We start from the raw sequence: 22,243 nt of genomic DNA on the forward strand, positions 1-22,243 counted from the left end.
CCACAGAACATGTATTTCATTAAAGACAAAAATGACCAGAACTTCTCCAAAATGTGTGTGTGATTTAACTTATTCAATTTCTTTTACATGCCTGGAAACAAATATGTAAAAATAAGGTTCCAAAGGATCCTGGGAACGCTGACAATATCTGCCTGATGGAATAAACAGAACCATCCACAAAAAGGAAGCACAAAGTAAAGTCTGCATGTTGCGAAGTATCAGGGGAATTGTGGGTGCAGGTACAGTGGGCTGCCTGAGGCACACCTCCTTAAGAAATGCAGTATGGGTAAAGTTGTAGTAGGGTTTCAAACAACAGAGTGACAACAGATGGAAACCGAGCTAGGATCTTAATATCTTTGAAAGTTTTTGGAACGTTTGCATTGGATAGCTCTTCAAAATAACCACTAAATGAGGAAAGCATGTTCATGATGTACCAAAAGAGAACTTCAGGTGCGTAATCCAAAGATTTTAAGGCTTTCAACATGCTCCTATCATCAATCCAAAGCACTCTGCTTCCACCTAGTGGTGACAAACTAAAACTGTCCCACTCCCCAAAGAGAAACTCGATGCCACACTCGGAAATCCTTAAAAATAAAAACAAGTTTATTAGCAATCATCACAGCGAAAGAATGCATGACATCTACAGGAGCATCTGTTGGAATAAAAATGCTAAATCTTATTTACAAAGTCTGCAATTGAATGTGAATTAAGTTCTGCACATGCAAATTGCAAATTATATTATTATAATTATAATAATAAGACAGGTAACAAAGCTTTTCCCCAAATGCCCCACACCATCTCCCTTAATGTACAGCCCCTCACTGCTGCTGTGGTCCCAACAATAACAGTTTAGGATTATGACGATCACCAGACAGAACAACATGTGAGATATAGTGTGTGATGGGTGTGTCGGACAATTGTCAGTGAGATGAAGGAGAGGTCTGGGCTTGCGTACAGCATCATAGCAGAAGGGATAACTCCAGCAACACACAGATTGATAGATATAAACTGGCCAAGCAAGGGCAGGTAAGTATTTCTTAAATCATTGTCTTTCGCTAAAAGGAAACAACTTGCCATCGCTTTTTGAGACAACGTTGTCCTTTTGCTGCTAAGGCTTCTAATATAAAGACATCAGGATTCAGAGGAGGGTGCGGCAAGGCTAAATGACATCAAGCGTCCACCGTCTTCTGTTCTGCGTAAACTCTGACTAACACTGGCTTCCTGTTATCCAACCCGAACAAAACAGGGATTATGAAAACAGATACTGGGCACACCCCGACTGCGTTCAGACAATAAGAGTAAAACTAAAAATCATTCAACAAACCTGAGAACAGCAAGAAAAACCTTTTCAAGCCTCATAAAAAAAAACATTCAATCACGCATCAACCAAAGCAAATGTAACATCTTCTCAATTACCTCATCTCTTATTGAGAGTACAGTACTGCCTTTTTTTCAAGACATAACGCCTTCATGAGATCGCAAAAATAACGTGATCATCGCAGTGTGGCTTGAGGCGTAATCAAGGGATTTATGCTGTGTCTGAACCGAGTGTTTATTCATAATAGTGGGTTAGAAGTCGCATTGGGCAATTACCATCCGATTGGATCACTCGCTCAGCCGAAGGCACTTATAAAACTCTGATGACCTATCTTAGGATTGTTTGCCTCAGACAAAAACAACACTTCTGTTCATCTTTAAGTGATGTGTAAACATTGACTTAAGTCACTTAATAAAATGGATACCGGCAAATAAAATGCAGGCTGCAGTGGGAAGATTTCATTAGGAATTAAAAAAGGTAGGTATTAGCATAAGCTAGCATCATCATTTGGCAAATAACTGTTAAAAACTACAATCAAATCCATGTCATGTAAACACCAAATGTTTAGCCGGGGATTAAAAGGAGGTCCATCGAAGGGGAACATCACACTGTGACATCGTGAGAGTCTTGCAGAAGCTATATTAAAAAGCCAGACACACAGCAGGTCCGTATAAGGCATGACGGGTTTGGATAATCCACCTTCTAGCTCAGTACTGAAACAGCTTTATAAATCTCCTGATAGTCGGGGTGGTGGTGGTAGTGCTGTACAGGGGGGGTTACACATCTATGGTAGTGTACTGCGTGGTGCTGGGGGTAGTGAGCAGAGAGCTGGATAACTTCACAGAGGCAGTGGAAAGGATGGCTGTCGAGGTCCCATGAGCATTAGGGGCTGAGGCCAGAGCTACAATGGGGCGAGGAGGGGGGGCTTCATCTTCAGCTTCTCCGAGACTTTGAATGCTGGATGAGCCACTGCAGCGTGATATCTAAAGAAGAGGAGGAGGGGGGTTTTAAGACCGCAGCAGGGAAGTACAGATGTAGAATCATTTAAAGTCCGGTTCGCTCTTTACCTATATTGTCTTTCTCTTTGCAGGAGACGGAGTAGCAGCAGATCTCCCGGTCCTGGATGGCAGATAGGTTCCTGAGAAAGGAGAGATGGGAAACATGAAGCTTTGTGTTAAAAGTTTATAGGAAAAAAACCACAACAGATAATTTAATCAGCACAAATAAGGAGCTGCTACCTGCATGTTTTGATAAAACCTGTGTTCATATCGTGACTTTCTGGCACTGGGGAGAGCCTCCTAGAGTTTTATCGAAAAAGCGAATCGTTTCTTTGACTATATCTTGACACATCGCTGTTTTTGTATGACAGACTTCTCCCCTTGTTTTTATTATCCATTTGTGCTACCATTTATTTTTGGACATTGTGATTTGACTATGAGCAGCAACCAGAAGATCCTCACTGCCTAAAACGTCCCTTGTGAAAAGGTGCGTTTGGAAATTGATGAGCTTACAGATTTTCTAGTGTAAAAGATTCGGAAATATGGAAATTCTGCCCAATTCGATGTCAGAACTCAAGGTCACTCATTAGAATATGTTGTCATGATGGTCACATGTACTCAGAAATATCAATAATCAGTTAAACATCTTCAGAATATCAATTTATAAGCAGTTTTAATGTCGAACATAATCTATAATCTACTCAAAAAGGGGACTATCTTAAAGAGCGTTACCCTGAAACTGACTCCTCATGCCCTAGTTATTATTGTGCAGGATTATCAACACTGTCTTGACTGACTCACATTTTTTCAATGAGCTGCTTCTCATCAAGTGCGCGTGGCAGGTCTCGTTTGTTGCCCAGTACTAGAATCTGAAACAAGAGAAAAACAGAAAAGGGCTGATCAATATCCGGCACAGCAATGTATCAGCATTATCTCAGTGTGAGCCAACAGTTTAGAGGTTTCTCTCCATGTGTTTCACCCATCTCAGAATCCTCCCTGCGTGCAAATGACCACTTAGTGTGTCATTAAGCCTGAGTCACTGCGATCCACGCATTGCATCATTACTAATTAAAGGTTTAATTCCTGCTTTTAACCAGAGTTACTGGACCCTCTGAAATCAAGGGGAATTAGTAACGTCACGACAAGTGTCCACTTACAGGAATTCCTTGTAGCTGTGGTTTGTCTAAAAGGTTGTGCAGCTCATTTCTGGAAGCTTCTATCTTCTCTTGGTCGGCTGCGTCCACCATGTAACTGCAAGAGGGAGGAAAAAAAATGACTTAATAGTTTGGTAAATCTAAAATAAATGATCCACTGAATCTAAAATGACTACAATACTAAATGTGAACACAATACAGGTGCGGTGATGACATATTTTTGTAGGCCGACATAGAAGCTAGCATTGGATGGGCTCCCAAAAGTAAAAGCAATTGGAGTTTTCCTTTGGGTTTTTAAACTTTGTGGGAAAAAAAAGCTGTGTCAAACTCACATTTACAGTAAGATAGTTAACACAATTTGTTTGTTGAATTTCCACATATTAACACCACTTTTATAAGAGTCAAAGCTTGAATGCAACATGATTTCACGTTAACACCGCTAAGCTAACGGCGGCTAATTTGACTTTAAGTAGTCTCTTACACTTGTTAGCAACTGCTGTTTTAAAAAACGCATATATGCCGGAGAAGTTAACCAATGTTTTCATGTCAGAGAACAAACTGAAAATCTCATGACCTTTGTTATCCACAGACCTTAGTCTAGGTATCAAAAACATTGACTTTGAGATGAGGAAAGCCAGACGAGCTAACAAGCTAACAAGCTAACTCATTTCTGTGTTTCGGCATCATTCCAGTTCAACTCTATTATAAAAGGAGAGATACCAAGCGAAATGTTAACACAAAAATAAGAATTGTTTGGCATTGGACGTACAATTTCAGTTTTTCAGATAACAGCAAGTTCAGGAAGCCAAACAGAATACGAGTTATCAAAAAGGCCACCTGCTGTACTTTGTAGTGACCACAAACTTACACAATAGCATTGACTCCTCTGCAGTAGCGCTCCCACATGCTTCTGAAGCGAGGCTGTCCCCCTATGTCCCAAATCTGCAGGAAGAAACACACACACACAATCAGAAATATAGTCAGGAGACCAAGCCTTTGCAACATGTGTTCCATTGTAACATAGTGAAGTAATTCTAATTCTGCTTCTTGATTTTGAAGCTCGTTAGCCAACCTTTATCGTCACATTGCCTTTAGTGACCTTCCGCATGTTGAAACCGACTGTGGGAATCATGTCTTCACTGAACTGCCCTGACTGCAGAAAAGAAACAGAAAGGTCATGTTAGTTAAAACTGCAGCTAGCAACTGGAATGATTAGTGTTGAAATGGTATTACAAGCATTCATGTGCACCTAATTAGTCTCTTTTCCGTCTAAAACAAACATGCCAGTATGCTTAAAGTTTATTCTGCATTCACATGAAAAGCCGAGCGAATGGAAATAATTTCACTGGAAATGATTTGATGACACCGGTCATTTATAGCTGCTTGATATTTCAACACTTGGTCTACAGTATAACACCATGACTCACGATGAGATGAGGGCATTTTGACATCAGCATACAAGCTTCCCGCAGCAATTAAGTGTTTCTTATTAAACATTCACAGGCTTAACGTGCCATTAACGAGCAGCATCCTTAAATGAAGTTGCTTTGATAGAAATTCAAATATCCCAGATTACTTCTATGGCCTTGCTTGCATGGCTGATATAAAGTCTGGGCCTAGTACAATAGTCTTGCAAAGCAGAGCAGGAGGCAGCTTTGTTTAAAGCTGGTCTCAGATCACCTGACATGACCACAAAAAGACCCGGAACAAGTCTGTATTGTTGAGAGGAATCCAGGAAAGGGGAGCCTCCTACAGCACTGTCGCCTAGCCTACAACATGACTTTCCAAAATGAGCGTGCTCTATCACCAACAAACAGAAAAACAACACTGATTACACAACCCTTAGCCCATACCCACCCATGACTGTTGCAGGCTAAATATAATAACAAACGGGGCATATGACATGTTGAAGTATCAACAAGTTTTACAGTGCTAGCTACAGTATATGCAGAGGAGGAGGAAGTACTCCTTTCTTGTACTCAAGTGAAAGTTGTACTCTGTGACAAGTAAAAGTACTGCAATCAAAATGTTACCCACAGCACAGAAGTATGAGCATCAAAGTATACTTATACTACCAAAAGTAAAAGTGCTCTTTATGTAGATTGGCCCATTTGGCATTCATATATAGACCTATGTTTTGATGATAAATATAGAAGCTGGTAAACAAGGAGCTCATTACTTTGCATACTGCAGGGTAGCTTGTTGAGTTTCAGTAAGGGGCTACTAAAGTCTTATTTCAATTTCACATTTGTAATCCAAGTCTTTATCTCAGAATTGTACTTTAGTACAGTACTTGAGTGAATCTACTTTAGTTACTTTACGCCACAACTCTATTCACCCATATCTATAATGATATTATAGCTTGCAACATGCTGGTGTTATGTCTCCAGACCTCACCGGCTTTAATTCAACCTGGCTCACATAAGATTACTAGACTGCCTGCATGTTAACATATCGCTGCAGTGGACACACCGGCAGATATTACACATCGATCACATGACCTCTTTCATAAGTATGCGCAGTCATACCAAGAACTTCGTCACTCTAGCCAAAACAACTACTAGATGAAAGTCTTACCAGTGTTCAGACAACAATATGTGACACTTTAAAGACACCAACACAATCTAGTAATGTAGTCATGCACTTTCCGAACATTTTAACACATTTAAAGACAACTTCTCCCAGGTAAGGTTGCTAGCCAGGGCCCACACTGACAGACTTACCGCAATCACATTGACGAAGGTAGTTTTCCCAGAGTACTGAAGTCCCACCAAGGTGAGCTCCATCTCCTCTTTCCAGAAGAGGGACCGGAACCAGTCCAGGAGTCTGTTTATGAGAGCCAGCATCTTTGTTTTTCACGGTATTAGTCGCAGTGTCCGTCTGGGATGGGAAATTGGCTAGCAGTGCACACAGGAAGTAGCTGCTGCTGCTGCTTTGTCATGTCATGTGATCCAAGTGTTGCTGAGGAGTGCACGAAGCTCACGGGAGCGCGCATGAAAGCGGGACTATTTTGCAGTATTGGAGGAATATTTTAGTAAAAGTGGAAATACTACAGTATAAAACTATTCTGTTACAAGTACAAACGTATTAGCATGGAAATATACTTAAATCACCACAAGTAAAAGTACTTTTTCTTAAAAGCCAATTTCAGATTCCTGTATTTTTAATTACTAATATTGAAGCATAAATATCTTTATCACAGCTGGTAAAAGTGGAGCGAATTTTACTTACTTTGCAAACTGCTAATTAGTTCATTTATTACTTTAGTAAAGTCACTAAAGGTGTCCAATAAATTTAATATAGTAAAAATTACAACATTAGCTTCCAAAATACAGTAGAGTAAAAGTATTTGTACCATAAAATGGAAATACTTAGCGCAGGTAAAGTACAAGTACTCCCAAATCGTAGCTAAATACAATACTTGATAAATGTACTTCACTGCATTACACCACTGAGAATAACTTAACCGTTGTGAGTTGTTGTGTGTTTTTGTACCGTCTCTGACCTTCTCTGTTGGATGTTTCTCATCTTCCAGCAGCATGCACCTCCAGTTCAGAGTCCAGTTCCTTTTAATATCAGCAAACATCCAACTTTAAAATTGTACCGGAGCACACTGAGATTTGCGTCCTTCAATTGTGGAAACAGCCTAATGTCTTCAACACTGATGTCTCTCCATGTCCAAAGACAAAAGGCAACATTGAACATGTGGGCAATTTGTATTGGATGATTGGTTGAGTAGGATTTTAAATCTATTGGATAATGGATCCAAAGGTGGGAGTTGCCATTGTCAAGTGTTACATTCAATCAGAGGTGGAGCAAGTATTGAGATTATTTATCTTAGTAAAATGACTAATACCTAACTCTAAACACAATTACAGGTAATGGTCCTGCATTGAAATTTGCAGGCTAGTGTAGGCGTATGAAAAATGTACTTACTTTGTGAAAATAAGTAGTTAGAATTGTTTAGAGTCCTATTAGGCATCTTTACAATGCATTTGTCCAATAGGACAAAGTAAACAAAGTTATAACAAGAAATGAAATTGAAAGAACAGAAAGTTAATTAATATTTGTATATTTCAGGTAATTGGTCGCCTTCTCTATTTCCTCCTAATACGACCATAATACCAACTTCTCTTTCCCACAACTCAAACTCAATAAGGGATTACATAACGACAAAACTATGCAGCTGTTGATCCTCCCCTTTTTGTTTAACTTTTTATGATTTGCATAATTGAATTCAAATAGATTTTTAACCATTAGAACTTCTATTGTGAGCCGAAAACTAGTCAAAAACCTAAACTATTAAAAGGGGCCCTATTATGCTTTTTGGTGTTTTCCCCTTCCTGTAGTGTGTTCTTTACATTTTTGTGCATTTAAATGGTCTGCAAATGCTAAATTCCCAAAGTTCTCATCAGAGTGAGTTTCTCTTCCACATTGAAATACCACTCATTGTTTTGACATTAAAAGGTGCCATAGAAAGCTATCTGGTAATTTAAATGGTTGTCTGTTGTCTACAAAGAAGGTATATAAATTTGGTTGATCCAAAACATGTCCAGATGCGGTTTTACAGGCCCAATTATAACCCTATGATTTGGTCCTAGAAGCTGAATTGCCTTATTTGGGGGGGCTCATTTAAATAATTCTGATTGGCTGGTTTACAAGGAGCAATCCATGGCTGCCTCAGAGCCCACAGAAGTAAGTGAAGTTCAAGAAACTGTGAGAGATGAACCATGGAGGCTATTGGCATCCAACCTCACATGTTTGAGCCTTTATCGGAGGAGGAAACCGATGAATTTGAAGAACAGCCAGTTGGTCGGAGATTGGAGAGCAACGTTACGGAGTGGTAAGTGTTAGTGTTTCCAGCAGCTGGTGTATGCAGATGTTGGGGCTGGACTACCGTGTGTGACGTACACACACAGGGATTGTTGTACTACGCCCGTTTTACCGCTGTGGTATGCATATTCATGACCTGCACCTTGAAGGAGGAAACAATGGTATTTGAGGTTCACGGTATGTCAGTTCAATGTACCGAACTCTCCTTATTCAACTATGCCGAGCTAAATACAGTTTTACATTCTATGGCACCTTTAAACAAAACATTTGCATGAGCTTTAAACAAACACACAAATCAGTGTCTGATCTCAATGATGTAAACAAAGAGACAAATGTGAACCATGAAAGATGAAGAAAAGCTCAACAAGGTTACAGACTTGGTTTATTTGAGAGGCACAAATCAATAGAGGCACAGTTATCATATAACTCGAAAGCACCACGATCCAGGTACAAGTGTTTTTCCATCGTTGTTTATTTTACTCGTGCGGTATGAGTAACATGTCATTGAGAAAGTCTGCATTCCTCCACTGCGGCTGTCTTCAAGTGACCACAATCATTAAATCAAACACAAAGTTCTGAAACTTTACAAATAAATTGCACTAACATGAGGTTCTTTCACATTTCTCCTTTTATTAGAGGCAGCGTAAAAAAAGGGTAATCACCTACAAGAGCTCGATTCCCTTCTCTTTGATTTTAGAATCATCACGTGATCACATGATCATTCTTTTGATTTAATCTGCATGAAACCATGATCTGGAGTTTAGGCAGCAAGGCTCACAGTCAGTTGGGTGGGCAGCCCTTAAAAGAGAGTGAGGGACATCACATGAGTGCGAAGGAGTCTCAGAAATGCTTAATAAGTGCATTTGTAAAAGATGTAATTACCTGTGGTCTGACAAGTGTATTGTACTTCTCCGGGGCTGCTGCACTCATTATTGTTGTGTAGACAGTACGTCTGGGGATTTCAAAATAGTGGACAAGATGTATAAAAGACCATTCAAAAATGAAACCATGAATAATAATGTAGGGGTTGCATAATATGAGGAAGATCTGCAGAACATTTTTAATAAAACACAAATAATAAAAGAGAGAATATTACTATATTGCTCTTCATAAATAAACTTAAACAACACGTCTAAAGTACAGTTTTTAAGTGATACTGATCCTCTAACTGTTGATCAAATATTATGCAAATAGTGCAATCCTTCTTTAACCTTCAATCTTTCCATTGAAATGTAACTACTGCTGTTTTATATGCCATGTGCTGAAGTATGTCAAACAAAGGTCTATTGACATTACTGCTGAGATGGGCTAAAGGGAACTGGTATGCACACTGCTGCCAATCTCAGTTGCAGTCAAGTGATTCATTGTAACAATGAGTAGAACAGACAGTGCTCTCCTTACCCATTGCACACAGGATACAGCGACAGCACCTGTAGGGCAAGACACTGTTAGAAATCCATATAATGTGTTCAATCTCTGTCAGTATCACCTGTGTTTTAGTCTCAAATATTGATTTATTCCTCCAGGCTTGCCTGATAAAGTGTCTCCATGTTGATGTGATCTTGGCCAGTAGCATTTAGTGCTTTGTTGGCCGCGTCTCTACAAAAATAACAAAATAATAACAGCAGATTAATGACAGTAACATCGACACTATTGTGAATCATGTAAGATGACTCGCCTCCGATGATCCCTGGCTGGAGGAGGAAGCCAGTGGTCAAAGTTAGTCTCCACTCTGTACCATCTGAAACAGAAACAAGACATGTTATGGTATACACACACAGGCACACACACACACACAACCCTTCACTGAACTTCCCTCAAAGTAAATCCCTACAAACTGCAATTTAGCTTTCACCGATCTATTGATCTAATTCATCCTTCTCTTTTTCTTCACGAGATTCAATGTATTTTATATTTTTTTATTCTGTTTATTTTATTTTAATGAACATGTCTTTAGTTTACTGCTTTTGCATTTCCTTATATATCGATATTGCAACCTTCTCTTGCTCTAATTTGTTTCACTTCCATTTCTTCTTGGAATATTTTGAATGTGTTATGTATATATTTATGTTGGAGGAGCCTGGCTCTTAAGATGTTCTTTATCATAACTAAACAGTAGCTACTGTGTATGACAGAGCCTTTGAATCTTGATTTTTCTTTTGTGCTGGTCTTGCAATGGTATTTCTTTTTTTTTTAAATCATTTTACTGGCTAAGGTACAGGTGAAACAGGTATTTTTTAGTGATATGTAACTTTTCTGATGTCCTGATATGGATAGGGTACTTGTTTCACCATTTACGAGCTAGAACTGCATTGATTACTGTATTTATATATCCTCTACACCAGGGGTGTCCACACCTTTTTTTACAGAGGGCCACATACTGAACAATATACGAAGAGCTGGGTCACTTATAGAGGTGAATATTGCCTCAAAAGTTAAGTTATAAGTGAGCAAAACAAATGAAATGTAGGTGAATAATGTGCGATACTTGAAAACGCTTTAAGAAAAAAACAGCCCACATCCCATCTCTCTTTAGGGTTTCAGTTATTTAGTTGGCAGCTCATTCTTTAAAACAGAAGGCTCAGATTGCTTATAATAAGAGTAAATATGAAGGTTTGATTTCAAGCTGGTTATAGAAATAAGTTATTGGCTTTTTTTTTATCAACTAAGATTTGTTAGAAAATGTTTAACATTTTAAAAACTGAATTGATTTGATGATTGGTCTCATTAATATATTTTAACATATCTATTTGAGAAGTACAATATAAGACAAGCAAAAGTTTAATTTGTGGGCCATATTCCATTATACTTTTAGAATTTGCTGAGGGCTGATTCAAAATGGCCTGCGGGCCACATTTGGCCCCAGGGCCGTAGTTTGGACCCCCCAGATCTATACGAATGCACTGTTCAACATTCAGTGTCCTTTATCAACGCATAGAGTGTCTGATTGATTTCAAGTGATTGAGTCAAGGAGGGACATGGGGATGGACCTCTTGATATACCAGATTCTCCTCAGATCCTTTATTTTGCCTACCCTCCATTGATGGGAATCAGCGGCCAGATATCAGCGGGGCCCTTTCGGTCCCTGGTTATGACAGCCCCTTCCCCAGCTCGCACCCCACCCACGATGTAGTAGACTCCGGTGATGATGGGAATTTTGGAGAGACGCATCACAGCTTCCTGAAAGTCCTCTGCCTCCTGCAGCGTCTGTTGGTCACTCAGTCAGTCAGTTTCACTTCCTCAAACTTCCTCTTTACGCTGACTTTCATACACACTCACCTCTCGCACAAGCCAGCTGACCGGGGTCCGCCGAAAGAATAAAGCAGACACTACATTCTTCCACCAGTTCCACCAGTGCTCACTGCCTGATCAGCACAAACACACATGTATACAGACATACACACAAACAGACAATACAATCTGAATGTGGAATGATAAGATCGACATAAATAAAAATAATCTCCAAAGATTACAATGATCATTTTAGTCTTTTTGAAATAAATGTGACAGAAAATATGACTTTCAGGCCCAGACATATGCCACTTTCCTGCTTATCTCTGTTTTAAAATCATATTAAACTATATATTTCTGGATTTGAGCTGAAATCAATTAATCTAGACAAAATGATTGGCAGATTAAGTAGAAAATAAATAAAAACGTTGGTTGGAGCCCTTATCGTCTTACCTCGCTGGTCACCAGAGATGGTAAACTTGTTAGGACTCTGTCCCGTCCACAGGCCAACGTAGCCAGCAAATGAAGTTCCACGGTACGCTACCTGGATGGGTGCGTCAAAAAACAAAATCATTGCATCACTGACCTCGTCATCAATATGCAGGCACTTTTATTCTGTTAAAACGTATTTCCTGATTAATGATTCTCAGACATTTCTTAGGTATAGCTTGAGAAGGCACTAGAGTTTTGAAATGCTATGAAGACATACTGTACCTTTCCATTCTTGAGAAAAATGACATCCATTGTCATATTCCTCAGCACTGCATGTGGATAATCGAGGTTCCTACCGTGGTACACAGTCCCATTTGTGTCCTGAGCCACGATGCTAGTGCAAAATCTAAGAGAAATGCATAAAGATTGTGAGAACATATTCACCTTAATCCTGCAGACATTGTGTACCTCTGCATTTTACACAGGTTTCTATAATAAATGTGTCATTATGAATGAGAGTCATACATACGCAGATATTTCATAGGCGAAGTTGAGAATGAGGATGTCTGAAATGCTGCCTCCCACCTGTTTGGCAATACCTCTGATCTCCCCTGCGTAAGGCTGAGGAACGTACTTCTCCAGGGCCTTCACGATCGGTGTGACTGCGTGATGCACCCATTTAGGAACCGTTGTGCTGCAACAAAAAAGAAGAAAGCATGTCTGTTTCAGCACTGAGACTGGAAATACACATAATGACACAGTGCCTCTTCAGCCAGAGGGTAGTTTACTGCTGATTTAAGGCTGGTACAAAGTGTTATACAGTATTGTGTAACTTTCTTTGTATTGAGTCTTCGGCAAACAAGGCACTGTCAGTGCATCAAATGCAGGACAAGATGGATGGATGGATGAATGGATAGATGGATAGATACTCCATCCCAAATTGGGAAATTATTTTGTAACAGCTGCAATGTTTCAAGCATTACACAGGAGTTTGAAAAAGATGATAAAGATAATAAAATTGAACAGCTAAAAGATACATATTCACAGTATAACACACATATATATATATATATATATCTAAATAATATTCATTATAGAAAATACTAAATACATTTGATAACGTAAAGGGTAAACATTACAAAATAATATGAATAAGTTCAAATGTCAATGAAATGAAGCATGATAATAATACAGATAATGTAATTTAATAATAACATTTAGCTTAAAGACTATGTACACAAGGCACAGTAGATGCCATAGGTATGCTGGCTTTACAACATAACTATTTGTATGTCTCAAATATTTATGATAACGCAGGTCAACTTCCTTTTTATTTACCAGCACTTCAACAGAAAGTGAAGCCATGCATTCAGTGCAACTTTAGTTACTCAACCTAGATCCTGACAATACCATTTTTATTAAGCCTATTTATTAAATAACAACTAAAAAAAACACCTGCAACTCCTGGTATAAGTAATGTGTGCATAACATCGTAATAAGTACTTTAAGAAATATTACTTCCACTACGTACAGTGTTCATAATATTTTAAAACATGCAAAGCAAGAAAAGGAAGCTCTGAAAAACTTACTCAATGACTTCAGCCGCAGCTTTCTTCAAGTACTCTACGTCGAACGCTTTTGTAATAGGAGCCCACCGCACTTCTGGGTCCTCGTCCAGACTGATGTTCACGGTGACCGGGTTAAACCCTCCCCGGCAGGAGGCTACGAGTCCGAGCAGCAGCAGCCCAGCAGCCTGCACTATCATGACTGGTGGGTTCGGTGGTCCTGTCCGAGCTCCAGCTGGTACTGAGCAGTCACTGTTCTTAAATCAGTTATCTACAGCAGCAGCCGAGAACATAGGGGTACTTCCGACACTAGGTTTTCAAAATAAAAGCGGATCAACGGGCAGGTGAGGAACAAGAACGAGAGTTCCCTTCGGAGGTTTTCAGAATAAAAGCCGATCCATATGTAGGCTACAGTATGGAATTGCAGGTATCAGGCACGAACAAGAAGGAGATTTCCATTAGTTATTTATCATCGTAAATTACACATTTAAGATTTAATCTATTTTACATTTTATGTCTAATCTATGCAAATTTCATGACTATTTTTCTGTAGTTTACTGGTAACTGTATTCTATGCGATATCAATTTAACGAGATGTCAATTCTCTGCTGTGAAGCACTTTGGACTGCAATTCTTCTATGAAAGGTGCTATACCAATAAAGCTCATTATTATTATTATTATTATTATTATTATTATTATTATTAGAACTCATGATATACAGGTCAAACTTCAAAACAGTCCACGCAAAAGTGTAGCTTCTGTGAGCAATGGATTTTAGATCTATATGGATAATATGTGTTATTTAAAGGCCTTATGGGGACAGACTTCAGGAATTAGCAATTGCTTTAAATGTTGGGGCATTGCTATGTATTTTTCCTATCAATAAACATTAAATGAATATAAATAAACTGCACAGCTCACCATTATCATATTTAATACACAAGGAGTTAAAATCCCTGGAAAATAATGATCTAATGTAGGAAACAACCCTATGTTTCTCAAAGCATTAGTGCTGTATTTTAGGGAAGTAGATATTAATTTCATTATTATGTATAACTGAAATAGACAGACACATGAGAAACTCACTGCTTCACCCTTACCCCATTGACACTGCAAAAATAAAAGGGAACACGCTGTCACTGTCATATGAGTTGATCATTATTATTGTTAATGAATTATCATGTGACTAGATATGTTGGTCAAAGTGAAGCTCATTTTACCTGCTTACTGTTGACTAGTTAAGGCTATACCAATGAATCATGGGCTATTTGCTGGTTTTCAGTGTGTGAGCTCTTGATCTTTCAATAAACTATTCTTCACAATTACAGCTTGTTTAAAATGTAAAGGAAGAAAGTCAAACACATGTGTGTAGGTTAATCTGCCCTTTTATTTTAGTACACAGCTTTTGGTCATAGTGCAGGCCTATTCAACTCTCGGTATTGATTTTGAAGATAGATAGAATCGGAGGATGAAACCCTCTTTATTAGTCACATACATGCACACAGCAGAGCACACACAATGAAATTTGTCCTCTGCTTTTAACCCATCCTAGTACTAGGAGCAGTGGTAAGAAACACAGCAAGAACAAAACAGACAAACAACACATGTTAGCATTAGCCGCAACACAAACAGAAGACATGTTACACGTTTCACACAAGTTTCAGGGCTTTCAGAATATTAACCCTTCGGACTTTGAACAATTCCCTCTACATTTCAGACTGACAACACCAGTTCAGCTTTCTACTATCAACAATGAAACACATACATGAAAGTAGAGCTCAGGTAAAGAATGGACACACGTTCTATTGGGACTGCATCAGGCTTGAATGAGCTAGTGACACTCATTCTTTACCCTTCATGGTAACAGTAAAGTTAACCAGCTCCACCCAACACCACCCACAGAGAACCTAAGGAAAGTACCCGAAATGTTTCAATAAAAGGCTCTAATTTTTGTGTTTATGTAAAGGTTTCAACAATCAGTCTTACTTTTAAGCCAAGTTACAATTTAAGAAACCACAAGAAGGACATTTAATGGTAATTTAGGGATGATTTATTGGGTGAGAACTCTGGAAAAAACTGCAGAAATGTCCACATGCTTGTCCACAAGAATAATCAGACTGTAAAGGATCGAATGAAATAATCCAACTTCCTTCTAACGTCAAAAATAAAATCCGGGGAAAAACAATGTTTGGCAAAAAAAGAAAAAGATCCAAAAAGCAAGAAGGGAAAACATACCCCACTCAATACTCGTGGTCCTCAGAATCCACTGGCTTCACATGGCCGTCAGCAGCTCTTACTCCTCTGACTGTCCTTAACAGGCCCGTAGCCAGGGGGGATCGAAGGGTTCGTTCGATCCCCCTCCCGCACTCGACCCCCCCCCCCCCTCCCCCCATACACAGACACGCCCCTCAAGATATGTGGGCTATTCAATGAATGAATTGTTCATCTCCGGTGAATATACATGATTCAAATCTAAATTTACAATATCAAAATCCAGACTAATAAAAAAGAAAAGTAGACTCAGAGAAGTGACGAGTAAGAAAAATGGTTAATATTTCTGTTTACACATTTTGTTCAGACTGTTTTACACCAATCCAGTCGGTGGCGGTAATGCCCCCATTTCTGTTGGTAGCTAGCCTAATCGCCTATTACATAGGAACAAAGAAGAATCAGAAGAATAGCGAAAATGGGTAAAAAAGAAGACAAGGAACGTAAACGAAAGAAGTCGGCGGCAACATTGTCCCAAAACATTGGTGACTTATTCCAGAAAAGGACCAAAATCGGTAAGCTGCTGAGTGCAGGGCTTCTATTTCTTTACTACTTAGCTGCTAGACCTAGCTGCATCTGAACACTCACTGACCTAGGCTACTTGTCAGTGGTTGCCTAGCTCCATTAGGCTATATGCTAGCCCCATCCCTCGCCGAACACAGAAAATACCACTGTCAATTTTGTAGGAAACATAGCGAACGTAACAGTAACTATTTTCGGGATTGTTAAAAGTGTATTGCTTGGCGTGTTAACGTGACTTCGGTGCTTCAATGTCTCCCCCCCTCCATCTCGTTATGCTTGTGCTCTGCAAGTGCCACATAGCTGACAGTTCCCCCCGTCTGTTTTAGACTAGTGTCTGTCTCCTGAGTCTACTGTCTTGACGCAGAGTGTTACCATTTTGTGCTCGCGGCTTCAGATGTCTATGACAGAACTTATTATGTGCAGTTTCGACCTCGGTCTCTATTGGTGCCTCTCCACCTTTTCCTGAAAGTGAAACGGATTTTATGAGGGGTTCCCCCCACACTAAAGCCAAATTATTTTATGCCCATTAGTTGATTTTTAAGAAATGTAAGTGACAATAACATTCAGTAACTCACTTTGCAATGCTGATGATCAAGCTAGGCTGTATTTTACTGTCACCATGCCTGTTGCTCCAGCTAGGCTGTATTTTACTGTCACCATGCCTGTTGCTCCTAAGGCCATAGTAAATAAAATACAGTATAGAGGTGTAAAAAAAAAAGGGGGTTAAACATGGATAGGGTGTATGTGAGTCAATCAGTGTAGTTTCCCTGCACCTGATGTTTGTGTTTCAGGTGCAGATGTTTGTTGTCAGACGTTTGTTGTGTGTGCTTTTTGTTAAAACCGTTTTATGACAAATGCAATATATCTGCTTGATGAAATTACCCAAACCCTCACAATTCTATGTGCACAATAGAAAATAAAATAATTCAGAGAATAAAATTATTATTATGTCTGGTTTGAAATACTCTAAAATTGACTTAAATGTCTTTCTTTTGCTGTATTTATTTAGTGAGTCAGCATGTGGAGGGTGAGCTACCAGCAGCTAGTAGTAGCAGCAATGAAACAGCCTTGCCAGGTAACAGTGCAGTGGAAGAGCAGAGAGATGCAGCAGCTCCTGAAGTGGCTGAGGATGTGAGAGTGAGACAGGCAGCAGAATGTGAGGTAGCCCAGCCGAGCTCTGTACTTGACAGTGACCTTGGCTTCTTCATAGATGCAACCAAATCTATTGAGGAAATAGCACAGGCTGTGTGTCAGATGTCTGATGGCCAAAAGTACAATTTGGTGAAAAACCACGTCAGACCTTCGAAACATTTCATTTTCCCAACTACATTTATTGGTGGGTGCAACAGGGCATTCAGGTATGATTGGTTTGAGGAGCATGGATGGTGGCTGGTTTACAGCATGAAACTCGATGGCGCTTTCTGCATATGCTGTGCTCTCTTTCTCAATGCCACAGAGAGGAAACAGTCAACTTCACTGATAAATGCGCCCTTCAGTAAATGGCATAAGAAAACGAAGATAATTGGAAGCCACCAATCGAAAGCAAACCATTTAGTGGCATTTGAAAGAGCAAAACTGTTTCGACAGTCACATGAAAACCCCAATACCCGGATATCAGTCCGTATGGACAGTGCAAAGGAGACCAACATCAAAGAGAACAGGCACATTCTCAAGTGCGTTGCAGAGGCTGTTCTCTACTGTGGCCGTCAATGCATTGCACTGAGAGGATCAGCTGAGCAGCAGCATTGTAGTGGCAATCCTGGGAATTTCTTGGCCCTATTGAAACTGCTTTCAAATCACGATGAAAAGCTGAAGCAGCATTTGGAGAAACCAAAGCTAAAAAATGCCACATATCTATCACCTCAAAGCCAAAATGAAATGATTGATGTAATAGGGAAGCACATGATTCAGGCCAAGATCGTGGAAGAGGTCAGGCATGCTCAGATGTACACAGTCCTAGCTGATGAGGTCACATCCCATAATGAAGAGCTGATGCCAATGTGTGTTCGCTTCGTGGACAAAGACTTAAATATCAGAGAGGAGTTGCTTGAGATTTGTACTTTGCCACGGATCACAGGTCGCCACATTGCAAGCGCGATCAAAGATGTGCTGAGTCATCTAAGCATAGAGATTGCTGACTGTCGAGGCCAGGGGTACGATGGCGCCAGCAATATGAGCAGCGAAAATGTTGGCGTTCAAGCTTTGATAAAAAAGGATGCGCCTAAGGCAGTTTATATGCACTGCAATGGGCATTGCTTGAACCTTGTCATTGCACGCTCTTGTGCTCTTCCAGTTGTGCGCAACATGATTGATAAGATGAAGTACATCGTCATGTTCTTCACCTGCAGCCCGAAGAGGGAACACCTTCTCAAGGAGGTTGTAGATAAGGAGGCACATTCTACCGGAAAGCGGAAGCCCCTGATTGACCTCAGCCGCACAAGATGGGCAGCACGGCATGATGCCTACAGTCACTTCTACAGTGCCTTTGTCTTCATTATTAAGGCTCTGGAAGTCATGGCACAGGGTCTCCATACAGAGGAGTACAGTGAAGATGTCACCAGTGGATGGGAGGGCAAGTACAAAGCAGAGGCCTATGGTCTCTTGAGTGGGCTACAAAACTTTGGATTCATCCTCACATTCCTCACCGTATACCAAGTTTTATCCCACCTGGCGGGCATCACGGTGAAACTGCAAAGCACCTCACTCGACATCATCGAGGCATTTAGCATGGTTGATGAGGTGAAGTCTGTCTACAAGGAGCTCCGCGAGACCATCGACGACGACTTCAATCAAATCTACGAACAAGCAGTTAGGATGGCTGCTCAGGTCAACGTGGAACCAACCCAGCCGAGAGCAGCTGGAAGGCAGAAACACAGGGAAAATGTACCCGCTGAAGGAGTGAAGGAGTACTATCTCCGGAACATGACGATACCCTTCTTAGACCATGTCATTTCAGAGTTTGAGTCCAGATTTAGTCCCCTCTCTGTGACCGCATCAAGGCTCATGGGCCTAATTCCATCTGTCCAGTGCAACTCAGATGTAACGGTGGACATCTCTGAAGCAGTCGCTCTGTACCAAGATGACTTGCCATCACCAGAGGTCATTGACCAGGAGCTGAAACGGTGGAAGTTGAAGTGGCAGGTCAAAGCATTACACCAAAGACCAAGCTCATGTGCCTCAGCTATCAAAGAGTGTGATGAGATGATGTATCCGAACATCTTCAAACTCCTGAAAATTGCATGCACCTTGCCAGTGACCTCCTGCGAATGTGAGAGGTCTGCCAGTGTTCTCCGGAGACTCAACACATTCATGCGGAGCAGCATGGGAGAGGACCGCATGTCATCCTTGGCTCTCATCCATACCCACTACGACATGGCTCTGGATCTGGATGAAGCTGTCGATCTATACTCAAAAATGCACCCAAGACGATTGGAGCTGATGAGCGTTCTGATGCAATAGAAGCCATAGAAGAAGAAGAGGGAGACATGGGGGGTGGGTCATTTCACGTGAAATCAGACACTTTGGGGCCCAACCGACACAGATTTTAATCAAACTTTGTGTGCCTTCTTAGTGGTAAGGTAGAACCCCAGAACTGCATTTGCATGAATCTGGCACTAATATAAGGGAGAAATGGACTAAGAATGTTTTAAGTAAGAGGGTAGGGCACTACACATTCAACCTTGATTATGTCAATTTAAATTACAAAGAGATGGTTTTGATGCTGTTTGAAAGCTCTTTTCTGGAACACTTCAATTTATATCATTATTAATTCATGTTTAAGTTTTAATGACCATACCGATAGTGTACTTCATGAAGTAATTCTTATCTATTTATGTCAACAGTGGAGAGATAGACAATAAAGGACAGCAACAACAGACAGACAGAACAACAACAGAGACAGACAATGGAGGGCAGCAACAGACAGGCAATGGAAGAAAGCAACAGACAACTGAGGTGAGCAACAGAGACAGACAATCACAGATGTAGGAAGTTTGAGTAACACTTACATTTATATCAAATTCTTCATTCTTGTTAAAGTTTTAATGACTATAGAGATAGCTCAATTGAAGCAATTCATGTCCATTTATGTTAACAGTGGGGAGCAACAGACAAAAAATGAAGGACAGCAACAACAGACTCACAACAAACTTGACGATGAATAAAATATGTCTAAATTAAAAGATTTGAAGTGTGCTGGTGTATTTAGGGGGCATTGGAGTAGGGAGCCAAATGAAGTCCACTTTCGGGGGGAAAAGATCCCCCCCCACCACAATGCTGGCTACGGGCCTGCTGAACTCAATCAGACAAACATCCTTCCCCTAACAATCCCTCTCCCTTTGTCCCAACAAGCCACGCCCCCTTACACCTGTTGGGAGCAACTCACCTGATTAAGCCTTGTGGGAGGGGCCAAGTTAGAGCAGGGGCCTCAGTGTGCAGCTGCTGCTTGAGGACACACACACACACACACACACACACACACACACACACACACACACACACACACACACACACACACACACACACACACACACAGAAGAAAATGTCATGTGATGCCAGGAATGATAATTTTATTCTTCGATGACTGAAAAATGTCATTACATTGGAATTAAAAACCAAAGGGAGAATGCAATGTGTTTGCACAAAAGGTCATGAATATGTATCATAATCCAATCTTTCACTCACTTTTAATGTAAAATATAATGTTGTATTGTATTTTTTTAATAGTAAATGACTTTTTGCTGCTATTAAAGGTTCATTAATGTAATACTAATAGCCACAATATAGATATATATTTTTTCAGATCTACATTTAGGATGAAAGGTTGTTATTTGACCTTTACCTTTAACAAAAATGTATTAAAGCACTGTATATACTCCATTGACTAAACCTGATGCAGTCTTCTGGTATGATTGTCTTTTTTGGATCACATAAAAGATATAAAATCTGCAACTGTTTAAACCTCAATTAGTTTCATTCATTATTTTAAAAGTAGATACATGTATTTTGCTTAATAAATTTTAAGTTTCATTCATATTTAAGTTAGCTAACACCAGTAACATATTGTCTTTGTACACTCTAATGTAGGTCATCAGGTTTCTCTGAAACTTGTTGACCCTCGCCCTCCACGTGACCAGATGAATGGAGTCTTTTTCTTTGAGGACATCCAGTTCTTTGATGACCACATAATTAATATTTTGAGCCTCATAAGAAATCAGATTCTCAGACATGCTGATTCTCTGCGCCTCATCCACAGAGCCCACTCTGTCCTCAGCTACAATAATCATGGAGGGCATATCCTCACTTAATCTCCACAGCCATCAGCAGCCAGTGAGTCCTTTGTGACACCAATTTCAAAGTTAGACACTTATCAGCAGTGTCTCAATAACAAGGTCATTCATTTTTGTGATTCTTGGAAGTCAGTCTCCATCTCATGACAGGATTTTTGGCTGCCTATTTCACACTGGAGTCAGTGTTTTCTGCAGAAGTCATCAGGGTTTCCCCACCGAGGCTCCAGATAGGCCACACACTGCTTTTGCTAAATAACAAATAGAGATACATGTAGATGGGATTGGGAAGTACACAAAACAAACAATCTAAATAAAGATTCTTTAAAATACAAGTGTGTAAAGCTTTACATCAGTTATAGATCCCTTGTCACTCCAATTCTCACATCTCTTCATTAACTCCTCATTGAGCGTTGATGTCAAAATGTCAAATACTGTCTTCTCATATACAATGATGTGGATGGTTTCACCCACCTTCAGTTTCTGAAGAATAACTAAACCCTTCATTAAAGCAACTGTGTTTGTGTGTGTTTCCTGTAATAGTTGAGCTGTATGTGTATGTTTTATTTTTCTTGTATCCGGTTATTTTAAGCACTTTTCAAACTTTGTTTCAAAGGTGCTATATCAATACACTTC

General features: G+C 39.9%; 3 protein-coding genes across 5 annotated transcripts; 1 reads left to right on the forward strand and 2 right to left on the reverse strand.

Moving 5' to 3' along the window:
* Positions 1-582: 582 nt before the first annotated feature.
* LOC134883182 (ADP-ribosylation factor-like protein 8B) lies at positions 583-6,445 on the reverse strand. The gene is made up of 7 exons (XM_063911431.1): positions 6,194-6,445; positions 4,543-4,623; positions 4,339-4,412; positions 3,474-3,567; positions 3,118-3,185; positions 2,386-2,456; positions 583-2,301 (listed from the first exon to the last, which is right to left on the reverse strand). The coding sequence occupies exons 1-7, from the start codon at positions 6,314-6,316 to the stop codon at positions 2,252-2,254; spliced, it is 561 nt and encodes a 186-aa protein (XP_063767501.1). The 5' UTR covers positions 6,317-6,445; the 3' UTR covers positions 583-2,251.
* A 2,223-nt stretch (positions 6,446-8,668) lies between these two features.
* LOC134883628 (N-acylethanolamine-hydrolyzing acid amidase-like) lies at positions 8,669-13,833 on the reverse strand. Its single transcript, XM_063912088.1, has 11 exons — positions 13,556-13,833; positions 12,496-12,660; positions 12,249-12,372; positions 11,988-12,078; positions 11,583-11,668; positions 11,338-11,510; positions 9,982-10,044; positions 9,836-9,902; positions 9,705-9,733; positions 9,186-9,255; positions 8,669-9,101 (listed from the first exon to the last, which is right to left on the reverse strand). Exons 1-11 carry the CDS (start codon positions 13,729-13,731, stop codon positions 9,084-9,086), a joined length of 1,062 nt encoding a protein of 353 aa, XP_063768158.1. The 5' UTR covers positions 13,732-13,833; the 3' UTR covers positions 8,669-9,083.
* Positions 13,834-16,995: 3,162 nt separating this feature from the next.
* LOC134883492 (52 kDa repressor of the inhibitor of the protein kinase-like) lies at positions 16,996-20,603 on the forward strand. Of its 3 annotated transcripts, XR_010168280.1 has the most exons (3): positions 16,996-19,814; positions 20,165-20,276; positions 20,419-20,603. XR_010168280.1 is itself a non-coding variant. In XM_063911871.1 (2 exons), the coding sequence occupies exon 1, from the start codon at positions 17,304-17,306 to the stop codon at positions 19,779-19,781; it is 2,478 nt and encodes an 825-aa protein (XP_063767941.1). In that variant the 5' UTR covers positions 16,996-17,303; the 3' UTR covers positions 19,782-19,814; positions 20,165-20,603. The 3 variants fall into 3 exon arrangements, 1 of the variants encoding a protein (XP_063767941.1); XR_010168279.1 differs by having other exon boundaries at positions 16,996-20,276; XM_063911871.1 differs by having other exon boundaries at positions 20,165-20,603.
* The last annotated feature ends 1,640 nt before the right edge of the window (positions 20,604-22,243 follow it).

Source organism: Eleginops maclovinus, chromosome 20 (assembly GCF_036324505.1).
Source record: "Eleginops maclovinus isolate JMC-PN-2008 ecotype Puerto Natales chromosome 20, JC_Emac_rtc_rv5, whole genome shotgun sequence".
NCBI classification, from domain to species: domain Eukaryota; kingdom Metazoa; phylum Chordata; class Actinopteri; order Perciformes; family Eleginopidae; genus Eleginops; species Eleginops maclovinus.